This window comes from Camelus bactrianus, chromosome 6 (assembly GCF_048773025.1).
Source record: "Camelus bactrianus isolate YW-2024 breed Bactrian camel chromosome 6, ASM4877302v1, whole genome shotgun sequence".
Classification (NCBI taxonomy): Eukaryota; Metazoa; Chordata; class Mammalia; order Artiodactyla; family Camelidae; genus Camelus; species Camelus bactrianus.
In genome coordinates this window covers 90,607,044-90,622,658 of record NC_133544.1, presented here as the reverse complement: position 1 = coordinate 90,622,658, position 15,615 = coordinate 90,607,044, and the positions used below count along the sequence as shown (strand labels likewise).

Here is a 15,615-nt window from a genome sequence, read left to right as displayed (position 1 = left end):
AAGTCCTTGGAGAGCAGGGGGTACCTATGTCAGTCCAAAAGCCATCAAAAGCCCACTTCCACTTTGTCTTTAGGGTGAAGAGACTTAGACTTGTCAGCTTGTGATTCCCAAGATGATGTAGAATTTTATAACTCCCCTTTTATTTCTAAGGGAAAAATAAGCTTGATCTTGTAATAATTTTAATATATGTAAAAGCAGTAGGAAGACATATGTATATATCTTCTAAAAAGAAACTTTAAGAATATCAGCAAAGAATGATTGTCAGGAATTTTCTGAAAATGTGATAAACAGAAAATACGCGTGTGTTTTTTAATATAGAAACCACGAGGATTCAAGGGCAGTTCTGCTCTGTGACAGCCCCTCAAAACACAAATTCAGTGCTTTTTATCATTGATATTTTCCACCAAGAGCATCACTGTGTTGTTTGTCAGGTGTTAAAAGAAGCAAGGGCACAGAAACCATCTCCAAGTTAGATGGACATGTGGTCACCAATTAGCGAACTAAGGAAAATGTGACCGGACCAGAATACAGCCTACTGAATGAATTTGTGTTTGTGATGGAGTGTAAAAGCTTTTTCAACTTGGAACTTTATTTTTCATGCCCAGATTTTTAAAGTGAAATTTGATCTAGAGTGTTTAGAAGACTAAAACATGAGAGGGATGCTTGCTTGAAACTAGGCAGCCTTTTTATCATATTAATCCCATCATCTTTGGGTGGATCATATCTTGTTTGCTCATTCCACAGTCTGTACGATTTTGATTTCTATTATTGGTACATTTTATACACAAATATGAATAATGTTTGGTTAACTAACTGGCATACAGGTCCAAGCGAAATGTGAGGCGTCTCCATTTTGCTTTGTAAAATCCAGGGAAAAAGAACAAAAGGCAATTTGAGAAATTTCTCCTAAAATGCTTTTTGTGTCATTTTAAATATATATCATTTTCAAAATATTTCTAGGGATCAAATACTAACCTAAAGTCTCAATCAACATTTTTTTACTCTTAAAGATAAATGACAGTATGGAGGATAACACCGTGCTGGACTTTCAATTTTGAATATTCACTCTAGTCATTTTGATGTGCAAATAGGGAAAAAGAATTCTCAAGGCTGATATGTATATACCAGCAATTTACAAAAGTACTGTGAATTAAACAACCCATAAGTGTCTGTTTCAGTATTCATACATTACTGAGTAATCTCTTTCTGTAATCTCTTTGCAGTATTATTCCACAGTAATGGAACAGCAAGTAAATGGACAGTTAATAGAGCCTTTGCAGATATTTCCAAGAGGTAATGTTGGACAAATTCTAATCAACAGTGATTATTTCAGTAAAGTGTTTCATCAACAGTTATGTTTTCCAAAGGTTTAAATGCACATAACATGATGTTTTGTTCTTAATTTGAAAAAACAAAGGAAGTATTCATTATCGTGGGGATTGCAGGCTATGTGATAGTTATGGCAGATAAAATATCTAATTTACTAGAGTAAATTAAACTAACTAGATTGTTTTTTGTTTTTGAAGTACATACTTACTTTCGCTTAAAGAACTCCTCGGGGGTCCACATGATTTCTAAACCAAGGCAAATGAATGGCTTTAATTTTGGATATTTATAAATTGTGGCTCAGGATGGTAGCCAGAGCTGCTGTTGAGGAGAAAGCTGTCAGCTAGTGCAGAAGCCAAGGTTTACTGGGAGGTTTTAGGAGAAAGATTTTGGTGGAATGTTTTGTGCTTGATTTTGGGGGGAGACGTTTTCTAAATAGTTGAAAATCCTCACAAGTGGGAATTGTATGAAGTCTCCAAAAATAGGAGCTGATGAGAGTGAGTCTTGGTGAATCACCTGGTCAAATCATTCGTGTTTTCCTTTAGATTTGGTAGTATTAGCGTTGTATCAGATAGGATTGCTCGACTGTATATCAGCATTCCCTCAAAATGTGAATAATGGTGAAAAAGAACAGTTTAATTATATAAACCAGTAAGTCTTTCCCCCATTATACATTGCCCCACTTGGAATCTCTGTTTTCTAACTGATGGAACAGATAAGAAAATTATGTAAGTAAGTCTTGTAGAAATAACTTAATTGAAATAATTAAAAGTTAAACTTACCTTTGTTAACTGATACTGTACAAATAATCATGATATGAGGTTTCCAATTAACCATTCTAGACTTTCATTACCTGTAACTCTCTGAAGTTTGAATGGCTCAATTAACTGGTAGACTCCTGTTTGCACTGATAAAAGTCTCCAAAGGCAGCTGGCTCGTCCAGCCCATGGGAAGATGTGGGTTCAAGACTAATGCCATTCTTCTAACATTAACGTGGGGGGTGGGATTAGGAATGCTTCGTACAATATTAATAATAACTTGTTAAAGAGCTAAGTAAGTAAATAAAATCGGGCCATTGATAGTGTCTGAAACAAGATTATGATTAATCCAGTTCTGTTGTACCTGAAGGCTAAAAACTAAAGCAAAATAAATTAAAAAAAGGAAAATGTTGCCATTTCTATGTATTAGGCCAATAACAGGATGCAGATTGTTTCCGAATATTTTCAATGACCAGAGAATTTGGGAAAGTTTCAGAATTGCTTCTCTATAGGGAATTTCTTTTTACCAACTGAAAATTTCCATTAATTACTTTTCTACTTGATGGCTTTATAGCTCTGTTGTTGTAGCAAACCTTAGTACAGCATCCTGGAGAATTATAATTCTCATGCTATGGGTCTTCATTTTTTTTCCCCAAAAATATTTATTTCTCTTTGTGCAAAATCTTTCCAAGTTCTGTTTGTTTTATTTTGTCAGCAGTCCCTGTCAGTCTCACTGTCCACACCACTGTGATAATAATGTGACAGTTAAAGCCATTTTTAGACATCATCTCTGCTCAGACACTAATGCTGCTTTGTGTGTCACCATTTCTAATTCTCCCAGTTATTGCTTCCATTGTATGCACGAGAATATTGAAGTTCAGAGATGTTAAGTAACTTCAGAGTCACACAGTTTATAAGTGGTTAATATAAATATAATTGTTTAAATTCTAATTTGCTTAAAATGGAAGGGCTGTATACTCATATGTAAGTTAAAATATTAACGGAGAGTGCATAGTTTGGAGGGCTTGGCGGCAGTGTGGAGAAGAGCTTATCGTAGGGAGAAGATTCTTTAAAGACGAAAATGCATGAGATGTGAGTATCCCGTGTAAGTCCTAGCACAGAGCCCACCAGCCTCCAATAAATTATTAAATGTAGTTCTTCCAAACCACGTTTAATCTCTATGGTTTTCTGTATAATACTGTAAAACTCTTTCTAGCTTTTTACAGTCTTTTGCTTTTTGCTTATTTATCTACATAAAATGTAGGTTTAATCCAATTTTATTTTTAATATAATTTTATATAAATCTTATAGAAAATCTTTATATAAAGTATTAATAAATATGAACATTCACTAGCTTTACAGTAACTTCTGACTCTACAACTGTAGGAAATATGAGATTACTGGGTTTTTTGAATACTGCTTAGATTTCCAATCATAAAGATTTTAAGAAGCCAGTTGAGGAACGAGGGCGATGCTAAGGTAGGAGATAAGAGTTGATGCTAGTCTCTGATTCCTTGATTAGCCACTTTCTTACTAAGTGAAGTTTAAGGGTGGCCTGGGTACTTCAGAGGAAATGCTCTGCAGTGTTTCTTTGGAAGTATTAATGACCCGTAAAGGACCAGGCATCAAATGTATGTGACTGTTGATTTGTTCAGGAAGTTAATTTTCATTTTAAGAGAAGAGGATTTGGCATCTTAATTTTAATGTATTACAGAAAAACAAATAAAAAAATTCTTTATTGAAGCTTGGAATTTTCTTTTTAGGAAAATAACAGAATAAATTTGAATATACTTGAAATATACAAAACTAAAGTAACTGACATGCTTTGTAATTATTACCCACATCTTATTACTATTAAACAGTTCTATTTCTTGGCAGAAACAGAGGAAAATACATGTACATCTGAGAAAGGAGTGAAAAAAAAAAATCAAATTCATCCTTCCCTAAACAATCAATCAAAATTGACAGCCCCTTAATATGCAGTATGTAGGACACGGTAGTTTTCAGATGGAAGCAGCCTATAACACGGGCAGGAAGCACTTTATATATTTAACATTTGATGAAGAAGTATTTGTTGAATTGGAAAAGTACTAACTAAGCTGTAACTCAAGATGGTGTCAGGGAAGTAATACTGTTTTTCCTGGTACTGCTTAATCTTTACACTGAAGTATCGGCAGATGTCAAGATTTGCAAGGAATATAATGAAATTAATGATATCTCTGTATTTTGAAAAATTTGACTGCTTATTGCTGTGCAAACTAGTTATCCAACTTACGTATTTCATCTTAGAATCTCTAGCAATCTTTCTGGCATTAAAAGACCCTTCTCCCTTTCCCCTCCAAAAACCGTAGCTGTTTCAATGTAGTCTAAGTGATAGCAGATATACAATGTAATAGAGTGAGGAAAGATTGCAGGAATTTGAATTATGAAAGGAATCTAATCATTTTAGCTCAGTTAACTCGATTTTTATATGTTTTAAGCAGAAATTGGAATTTATATGAGGTGGTGTCAGAAAGCTCTTTGCATTTATAAATGCTCACTCCTGCAAGTTAAAAATCCTGGTTCATAATTCCCACTTTGGGTCTTGGGAGCCACTTTTCAATCATTTCTCTCTGCTAATTTTGGTGTCACCCTCATTTCTTTTTAAACGATTCATTTTGAGCAAATTTGTAAATGGCCCTGATGTGTTCTACAATTTAGTCAATTACTGTTTCAGCCTGCAAGCCTCCTGGGGAACGGAACATACATGGCCTGAAGGTACGAATTTCAATAATTGTTTCAGTAAAGTTAGATGGATTTGTAATGCTGTGTTCCACTTATTGAAATGTCAAATAAAACTGCACTTTCTCAAGCTCTGACAAGCGATCCTTTTTTTTTTTTTTTAAATGGGAAGTGGAGGGGGATTCATCTGTAGTATTTGCTCAGTATGTGTATATATTTGGATACAGGGATTTTGGTACCATTTTTTTTTTCATTTGAAACTGTTTTGGTCTGTTTCTTCAGGATGATCCTGGGTACTGGTCTCCACAAAGATTTATTTGAGTGAAAATATAGACTTCATTTCAGTGATTAATTAAGCACATAAGCATATTGCACACAGAATACCCCCCTCTTCTTTTGACATATTTATGCTAGAAACATATATCTATTTAATGTCCTTTCATTGTTCTGCGTATTTTGAATTCTGGGTTTCTGCTTAAGGCTTTACATTTGAAAGAAAAACTGGCTGTTGTATTAGACTCAAGCATTTTATAATTAATTACATGGAGCTCATTTTTCAGTGAAATAACATTCTGCAGTGTTCTGCTTGGTTTTAGAGCTGGAGGAATATAATAACATGGGGTTCACTACTAACTCCTAAATGTGTTCCTAATATACTTTTTTGAACATACTGTTTTTATATATACAACAAATCCATGAATTGTATTTTTTCCTCTAGAATTGAATTCAGTTCTAGACAGTGAGTTGAAAATTTCCCGTTTATCTCTCCCTTTTTCAGCACCGTTTAAATATTTGAATAATGACAGGAAGAAAGTATTATGTAATATACAGGTTGTACATTTCTGTAACCTATATACTGAATAGACTCCAACCACGGGTCTATCGAGCAACAAGCTAATTAACCTTCATAGTGAAATGAGAAATTTGTGGCAAATTATAGGTTAATTAGAACTGTGTCCTCAGAACACAAGACTGATCAAGACTCTTTCTTTACTCGTAGGTGAACACCCGGGCAGGACCCTCTCAACACAGCAGCCCAGCAGTCTCAGATTCACTTCCAAGCAATAGGTGAGAGCAAGCAAGTGAAGCGTGCCCATAAGCATGATTATCTACGGGGGAGGGGGGGGAGAGGCTTGTGCGACGATGCCTCTTTCCTGTAGGACCACAGAAGTGTGTATGTGGCTAAGGAGAAATCCGACCGAGGGGGTAACCCCAGCTACGTACTGACGAAAAGAAAGGACCTCATAGAGAAAGATAAAATTAGACACACTGAACCATTAATTTTGGTGGAATGGCTTTACTTCAGTCTCCAAATTGTACAGAAAATCCAGTGCCTTTGACTGCTTATGCTTTAATGACCTGTTTGTATAATGCGTGTTACTTTTGTGTTGCTTGTCCGCCTCTTGGCAGTGTCGTGATCCTCTAACACCTTCCCCAGAAAGAGGCAACGAAAGTGTAAAGCAGTGACATTTAAGCTGACTAGACAAGCTGCTTGTTTTTGTGTCCTTGGCTATACAAGAGATTGAACTAGTATAGAAGGAAGATAATTTTTATTAATTCATGCTAATGTTGTCCCACAACTGGGATGCATACTAAAGACTTGAGACTCTCCGAAGTGTTCTTCTGACAGGCGTGAGAACTGACTGCCAGAAGATTAAGGTTCTCAAGCATAGGGACTTGCTTAAGCTGATAGAATTGTAGGTCATGTTTGTTATACACTCAGTTATTCAACTGGTCAACATCATATTCCTGTACTTGAAGATGACACTGTGAGGGTGATTGCTCTGTGTGTATGTATGCACACTGGTGACTGAAAAGCCAGCACCGAGCCAGAAAACCTTCATTGTGTGCCCAGGTCTTTCTGGGTTTAGGGCAGTAGCCAGTGTTTGCACCTGTGTCTACTGAGATGCAGTTGAGGCTTCTGCTTTCCCTTCCATGCCCCTCCTTACCGCCTTCACCCAGCTTCTTGGTTCTTTTGCTGCTGGGCTTTACTGTAGGCAATTTAAAGTCTCTCCTTCTGACTCTCTCTGGTCTCCTGTCCCCTCCCGAAAAGTCACTTCTTTGATTACCTTTTTGTAGTGTCAGTATACCTCCCTGTGGCTTTCCTGCTGTGAACACACTACTCTTAAAGTGTATTTCCTTCCTAAACAATTTATTCTGTCTTCAAATACATCCCCTGGTTATTCACCAGTAGATCGTGTGTCTTTTGGTCCCAAGGGGTAGGTCTTTTAGTCCTCATCCAGGCAGTTGGCCCTGCCAGGTGATGCTCAGTGGCTTCTCTCTTCTGTCCTGTTGGGCGTGTGAGCCATGGCCCACCGAGTAGAGGCATGGGCACTGAGGTGTCTTGTTCCACTCAGCTCAAAGAGTGCAGGGCATTTAATTCTTACTGCTGCTTCTAGAAAAGATGTTATTCAGACAGACTGACTGGGAGCCGTAGGGGAAAGCAAGGACTTTTCCTGGTGTTTTAGATCAAAGTTCATCATGGTGTAAAAAGCAGGACGGAGGGAAAAGTTGGTAAGAAAGATCCAGCAGGATAATGTTCAGATCTCTCAGATTTGGTTTTAACCAAAACCCAAGTGAATTAGCCTGATTTTTAAAAAAATTATTATTTATATTCACAGAGTATTAAAATCTTCAGGTTGAACAGAGACTGCCTATCTAGTGGTTCTCAGCCCTTTGTTGCAACATCTCCCCTTAGGGGTATGACAGCCTCCCAAATAGTAATGGTAGTTTGCCCCAGGAGTGACTTTTTTTATGGGAGGAATGCAGTTTGAAAAAGCCCCACAGGTGATTTTAATATGCCACCCTAGGTTGACCGTGTTCTGTTCTCCACGTTGGTAACTAATCAAAAGTATTTACTGAGTGCCTCCTGTTTATCTGGTGCTGTCCTACCCTCTAGGAATACAGTGTGATCCTTATCCTCTGGAGCTTGCTGCATACAGACCAAAAAAAAAAAAAAACCCAATATATAAGTAATTATACATTATAATTAGTGTTATGAAGGGAACAAGCAGATTTTGAAGTGAGAGAACACGGGGCAGGAATGTGTTTAGATTCAGACTGGGTGCCCAGGTGAGAGTGACATTCCACCTCGTCCTAGAGGATGAGAAGGACCTCACCACGTCAAGAATCAGAGAAGGCACATCAGAGGGTGGGGAGAGCCTAAGTGAGGGCCCTGGGGTGGAAATGGAGCTCCGCATGTTCAGTTTGGCTGGAGCACAAGGAAGGGGGGTGGGGTGGGGGAGGGGGTAGAACAGTAGGCGTGATGGGAGAAAAGGAAGTAGGATGGAGCCCGATCATGTGGCGCTTGTGTTTAAACGTCCCTCTCAGTGTGTTGGCTAAGCCGTTGGACGGCCTTCAGCAGAAGAGTGGCCATGGCCAGTTCTGTGTTTCTGACTCTTTGCCTGTGCTCCGGAGCGTGAGAAGGGGAAGCCCAACCTAATCCTGCTCTCCTTGGGGGCCGACTCCCTGCTGCGCCAGACGGTCATCCCGGCTCTTCCCGAGCATCCCTGTGGCAGGAGTGCACTTCACTGGCAGAGACAGTCGTCCCATTGTCTGTGGCTGTGTCTCAGAACGTTCTTTTTCATGAGCTGAGATTTGTCTCCCTTTAGCGCCCACCTGTGAAGATTGAGTTTAGCCCTCAGAACAGGGCTGTTCCCTCTTCTAGGTGATAGCGCTTCCAGTCACCTTCCTTCCCAACATGCTTCTCCTCCTGCACGTCCTGTCTCAGTGAATTCTCTGACAGCCACCCTGTTAGTTGCTGACTCCAGCTGACCGGCTTCCCGGGCCTCCCTCAGCCCCACGACCAGTCAGTCCTTACATTTGTAGGATCTGCCTGCTGAGTCTCTGTGCAGTCTGTCTACTTGCCAGCACCTCGGTTGCTGTACAAGTCATTCAGGCTCTCTGTATCACTGCTACAGCGTCCTAATAGTCCCCCTTCCATCCTGCCCCACCGCAGTCCCTCCGCCACAGAGCAGCCACGGCCATCTTGCTGATGCGTGTTCCGAGCCCATCACCCCGCCTTTTACTGCTCCTCGGCACAGACTGTACCCTTCACGGCAGGCCAGCAGTGGCCTCCCACACGTGGGGCCTCTGCCCGCGCCAGTCCCTCGGCCTGCCGCTCCTTGCCTTCCAGCTGCTCTTCTGACTTTGCTGGTGGATACATGGTACCCTGAATGGATCGCATTCCCTCTCATGGCTGGGCCTTCACTTCTGTTGCTGCTTCTTTCTTGCTTTTTTCTGCTTTAATCCATTCCCTTCTTTGCCTTCTAGTCTGGCTAACCTTGGGCATCTTCAAGGAACAAAGCTGTTGTCTTCTTCTGAAAACTGTCCGAGATTATTACCCACCTCCCAGTCTACACCCAGTACCCATTCCATGAACTCCCATCATCTCCCTGTGCTGGCTTTTACTGTAGCAGTTAGCACATTACATTAACACTCACCTCTGTCCCCCAGGAGATTCGTACTCTCTGAGGGCAGTGACTGTAGCGTATTCATTCTTGAATTCCCAGTTCCCAGCATGATGCTTGGCATATAGATGATAGCCAGTAATGCTTGGGTAAGTGATTAGATGAATGAATTTATAGTCCTTTTAAGTCTTGTCTTTGGATTAAATTCTCCCAACTCATTCAGCTTTTCTGATACATTTTTTCTGCTCCCCTCACCCTTTTACTCTTATTTGGAAATCTCAGTGTCCCTCTTAAAGCATCATACCCAGGTTACAATTGTGTCATTTAAACTTTAAAATGTTTTTAGTGCACGACGAGGTCCTGGGTTCAATCCCCAGTACCTCCGTTACAAATAAAGAAAGGAAGAAACCTAATTCCCCTCACCCCCCCAAAAAAACTTAAAAAAAAAAAGTTGGTTTTTTTTTAAGTGATTTTTGGATAGCTCAAGTCACTGTGACCATGCAGATAAACAAAACATTGAGTAAACTGGGCCACAAAGAAATTGCCAGGATATATAAATACAATTTTTTTTTTTTTAACGAGACCAAGTTGGTAGCCAGATACTGGCATAATGAATGAAATCAGTTGTTTTCCTCTATTACTCTCAAAGCATGAATCGGTCCTTGCCTTCGGTGGATGACTGTTTTTTAAACTGAGCTTACTAACCCGCACGGTGTTCCTGGGCCTTAATTACTGAATTCAAGTCCTACTGCCAAGGCACGGCCTTTCCTGAAAATCTTGGCTTTCTCTTTCAATACAACTGGGATGATTAAACTTTCCGTCTACCTACCTCTGGTGTTAGGAAGATTGATGAAGCTGTATTAAGGAGTCACGTTTTGTTTCTTGGATGAAAGGTGTTTTGTAAATGCAATGAATCAAAATGTTATTATTTCAAGTTGCGTGACATAATGGAATATCTGTGGAGAAACATCGCCTGGGCATTGTTTGGTTATTTCTGTTTTTACAATAATTGCAGATATTAAATTGAGACCATTTATGGGAATACAAGGATCCAGATGTTTCCCGGGGGGAAAAAGAAAGTATGTGTTTGTGTAAGAGAGACAGACTGACTTTGCGCAAGGTCTGTACCTTACTTTTCTTTATACACCAGGAGTAAGTGTGTATACCCCACAGGTTACTGTGAGGCTTAAATCAGGGTGGTAAGTAATAGTATTTAGCACAGTGCTTGGCCCATGCGCATCACTCAGGAAATGGTAGAGACTAATTCTTTTTTCCCCCAACTGGACTGATTTTAGGCAGTTGTTTAGTTTTTGTATATATTTCAGCTTCAGTCCCTTTCTGCAGAATTTTTAACTGCCATTTCAGTGCATGAATTCTTAGACTTGGGAGGACATTACTGAAGTTTAGAGACATTGGTGGAGGGCACATTTTATAAAATCTGGAGAAAGTAGAGACTAGGCCTCCATAGTTTGCATTTATCCATAGCAAAAGTTTAAGAAGTATTTAGAAAGAAAAATAATTATAACTTGGAATGGTGAGTGTGGTCAAGCTTGTAATCTGCAGTTTTTTTTAATATAACATATTAAGGGCACCAAATGAATGTGTGTGTGTTACCACCATGTAATAACAACCAGAATAATGATCGCCATTTGTGAAACACTTAGTGTGTGCCAAGTCACTGGGCTAGGCTCAAGGGTGGGAAGGAAGTGGAACATACAGAGAGGTAAGATGTGGGCTGTGTTCTGAGGGAACTTCCAGCCTTAGGGGAGCAGATGGTGGGAAGAAAGACATCCACAGATAACTACCAAAGGGAGGAGAGTTAATTTAGCTGGAGGGTAGAGGGTTAGAGTACATGGATTAAGGACAGAGTTACCAAGCTTTAAATTTCAAATTAAAACATTGATGGGAGGAGGTACTACTTTATACACCACTCTGCTCACTGGATGAATGTGTACAGGTGTATGTAACTCATTATAAAGCTAGAAAGACATCACAGCATCCTTTGGCCATGCTCCTTAAACTCATCCGCGTAAGTGTTTACGTAGTCATATATGTTCCATATTTCTCACATAGCTCTGGAAGCTGGGTCTCATACCTACAGGAAAGGAAAGGAAAGAGAAGGCAGCTAAAATTGATTTAATACCTGCTATGTGCAAGGCACAGTGCTGGGGCTTTGTGTAATATTTAATTTTCTTGGTTACACTGTGATGTTGATATTTCCCCCATTTTATAGAAAGAGGAGGTCGAGGCTCAGCGAGGACAAGTATCCTGTCACAGAGCACACAGCTAGTGAGTAGCAGGATTTATTTCTGCTACACATTTGCTTCCCAGTAAGCTGAATTGTAACTTTTAACTATAGTGAAAAATCAGGACTTAAATTCTTTTATCTTCTGAAGCCTGTAATCGTTGCTGTGAGCGTTCTGTAGGAGTGCCTTGTTAAGTACTTGGTATTTAGCAGATGACAGAGTCTACATAAAATAGCCACTCGTAGGCCACCAAAAGGCACCAGAACTAATAGCAAAAAGAGGTCTCTGGACTAGTCCGTACGATATTCTAGCTTCATCATGACAGTGGGCTTCTTTCTTGCTTTGGATTACCAATGGGGTTGCAGTCCCTTTATCAGTTCCTTTACCACTTGGCCAATTACTTTTGATAATATTTTATCTAGGGAGAAGGATATAAAGGATATAAAGAGTGTAGCCCAAAACTAAAGTGTATTTTAGTCTGAAATTTTCAATGGTGTTCAAAGGTGTTGACAGACTTGCCATTAAACATTATGTCTTTTCTTTTCAGCTTAAAGAAGTCTTCTGCTGAACTGAAAAAAATATTAGCCAATGGCCAGGTAGGTGTCATTACATGCAGCAGTAACTTAGTGCTGTCCAGTTTTTGTATCCATAAACTTAATAAACAGATAAAGGGTCTGTGAATTTCTTCTTGTCATAAGTGAATTCCATGGCTTAATTTGATTGGCAGAACAATTTGCAGCACGTTTTGCAAACTGTGCTAATGGGTTTCACTCCCAGCAGATTGGAGTACCATGCGCACACCCTGCTGCCAGCTCAGTTTAAAAAGAGTTAATCAGTTCTGAACAAGTGTGTCAACCCATGGGTTGTGGATATGGCCCTGCATCCTGAGGTGACTATTTCCTTCATTATCTTTGGGGAGAAAAAGAAAAACTGTCCACTTTCTCATCTTGGTTCTTTCTTTTGTCCTGAAACCAACACTGGCTTTTTAGGGGAACCGAGTCACAGCAGACCTTTGGCATTGAGAATTCCTGGGCTTCCGGAGCCCTCGGTTTGCCTGGTTGACCGGCCATCTGAAGCCGAATGACCTCCCCCAGCCACGGAGGGACAGACGGGCCTGCGGGCCAGTTATTTCTCGCTAATTTTGATTCAACTAAATGGACACATCTGAAATAGTCTAGTGCTTTTAAACATACACTGGTAAATTAAGCTACCTACAGGGTCCTCGATTCTTCACTAGCAACATAAATGCGTTTTAATGTTTGTTATAGAGGAAGCCCTTTGATAGCCTCGGAGGCAGGCGCCTGTCTGTTGCGATCAAGCCTGCCTATTAGGCTCTATTGACTGAGACATCTGTGTCACCGCAAATAAAAGACTCTTATTGATTTTCTTAACTGCTGTTCACTTCCCGTCCATGTTTCGAAGGCTGAAATCTTAATTATCTCAGATGCTTATTCAGTGCCTTCACACGCTGACCTCTCCAAGCCTCATTGGCATTTCATGAATCAAGTACTTGTAGTGGGGCATGTCAGGAAGACAGAGCTGGGTCCTCATGCTTGTCCTTTAATATCACCTGTAACTTTGCAGCCTAAAGAGGTGTGCACGCCTTAAAATGGTGACTGTATGGTGGTGCGTCTTTAGCACGTAATCCCTTGAATATAGTTCGAAAAAGGACGTTGATTTTGACTTCTGATCATCATCTAGAGTGTGTGAATTCAGGTCCTTAAATATTCTGTGTACAGCTAAGGAGAGTCTGGTGGTGTATGCATAATCTTAATGGCCTCAAACATTTTAGGTACATTAATAGTGCTTTTAACTCTAAGCGGCCAAAGGTTTGTTTAGATTGAGGTCCACATACATGTCCTCCTAGTGCCTGGCGTCTTTTCAGAAACATGAAACAAAACCTGGCCAAAAGCAGAAATACCGAGCCTAGGATATTTATGCCTCTTCAACCGGCTTGCATTCTAGTTACTAACTGTAATTTATGTATGAGTCACTTGTGTTCTTCAGCTGGAAAATATATTTCAAAATTGACATAAATTAAGAAGCTTTAACTACATTTGTTCAACCCAGGCAATGGAAAATAACCTGTCATAGATTCCTCTTTCAAAAATGAAAAACAGTTTATTTCCAGTGCAAAAAAAAAAAATTCTGAAATGTTCCTAATGTTCTGACATCAAACGGAGTACCATAAATATCCTAGTGGTCTCAGTAGGTTCTCTCTGGTGGGAGATTGTCATGGCAGTGGTTTTTGACACTTAAAGATTGTTTATAGCTTTCCCTGGGCAGTGTGCTAACCCCCACCTCAAACAGTATGGCATTTCCTTTCTTTTAAGGATTAGCCTTTATTGCGTTTACTGTCATTCACAAAAACAAACGAAACAAAACAAAGAACCCCCACCTTTGGAAGTCCTCGAAATACCTCCTCCTGATCCTAATTCCTCAACCCTTGGTGCAATCGGGTAACTAAAGAGTGAGTGAGATTGCACTGCAGTGAGGTAATGGGCAGTTGAGGCGTCAGTAAATTTCCAGGCTGAACACTGACACCACTTGATATGGAAGATGTAAGTCACATTTAACGATACTTTAACACTTGAGCGTAGTTTTTTATTTTAGTGGTTTATGCTCTCAAGCATTAATAATGATTTGCCTTTCCACTAGTCTCCACTTAGATTTAATAAGGAATTCATATTAATCATTAAAAGAAAGGGGCATGATTCTTCAAGATAATCAAATATTGACAGGTTAGAAATAGCTTTCTGCCTGGGTTCATTGATATAGGTTATGTGATATAAATATTTATTTCTTTTCTGTCACTCAGAGTAAATGCCACCAATTGATTCAGCATTGATATAGTGTCAACAGTTCATAAGAAACATTTGACTGGCTTGTGTTTTCCGATTAGTCTCTGCTCTATAAAGTGGGATTTACTAAATCTCTCCAATTGTCTGCTCATAGAGTGTGACTGCTTTCTGAAACCATTATTGCTTCGATTTGTGAAGCAAAGGTCTAGTGATAGGACTGGTTTCTGTCAGACCTTTACATATAAAATAAGAATTAATTGAGCATTTTTGTTTTAATGATTTATAAGCGATAGGTACTGATTCTTCTTAACACAGGCAGACAGTAAACAAAGAATATTTTCTTTGCTGATCCATAATTGAATTCCATTTCATTTTCTCCATTAATTTCATTAATACTATATTAAATCAAACACTTTTTTAAAAGTTTAACATTTAGTCTTTCAAATGGAGACATTGGTTTTCTGTTATCCCTTTATGATGGAGGATTCGTTTTTTTCCAGCTTAAAAAAAAACAAATCATAAGGTATTTTTGGCATATTTTATTGAGAGCTGTAAATCAGTACCACTGATGTGTTTTCCGGATGTGTTTTTTGCATTTCGGTCTTAGTGTGGTATCATCTGTTTAACATTGGTCCTTGATTTGAAACTGATTAGAAATGGCTTGATGGGTCAATCTAAAGGATTAAAAAAGTGCAGTTACTCCAAGGATGTATGACTTTGACCTTTGCATCTCTAAAGTTGTTTTTCCTCTGTTTGTTTTTTATAATTTGTAGGAGAAGGTGACAGTTGTTTTTTTTTTTTTTCTATTCTTGATAAATCAAGTATAAGCATACTGACAAGTCACAAATCTAAAAATAATTCTAATCCTGCTACATGTTTGAGTTTTTTAAGAACTTGAAATGCCTTTAGAAAAACTTTTTTAGAAAAAAGAAAAAAGGGAGGAAGAAGAAAAATAGGTATTCTACTGTAAAATTAGCTTTAAAAGCTACACTATAACCAGTATATAAAACTCTTAGATTCTTATTATTCATTTCAGAGCCCATAAGAAGACTGAAACATAGATGTATAATTGTGTATAACTGTGTGAGTCCAAACTACATGACACCTCCTCAGCCCACCCAAACACAGCCTTTCCACCCCGTGGGTTGTCACTTCCCCTGCCTGTTTCAGCAGCGGTGCAGCCCAGGTCATTTGCCGTCTTGGCAGTTGACACGTAATTGTAACTCTCAGGGCTTTTTCTTCCTTCTCCTTCACATCTATTATTCTGCCTTTTATTTGCCTCTTTTTTTTTTTTTTTTTTTTTTTTTTAGTCAAAGAAAGGAAACCAACTTTGGTATCTTTGTTGAATAAAAAC

At 39.1% G+C, this 15,615-nt stretch overlaps 1 protein-coding gene across 8 annotated transcripts in view; it reads left to right on the top strand.

Moving 5' to 3' along the window:
* The window catches only part of MAP2K5 (mitogen-activated protein kinase kinase 5), a 235,746-nt gene that overhangs the window by 32,398 nt on the left and 187,733 nt on the right, over window positions 1–15,615 (top strand). For all 8 annotated transcript variants that reach the window (XM_045517039.2, XM_045517034.2, XM_045517029.2 and 5 more), the window contains exons 4-7: window positions 1,224–1,293; window positions 4,801–4,841; window positions 5,806–5,873; window positions 12,008–12,056. In XM_045517039.2, the coding sequence (XP_045372995.1) occupies window positions 1,224–1,293; window positions 4,801–4,841; window positions 5,806–5,873; window positions 12,008–12,056 (228 nt within the window). The remainder of the gene's footprint in view (window positions 1–1,223; window positions 1,294–4,800; window positions 4,842–5,805; window positions 5,874–12,007; window positions 12,057–15,615) is intronic.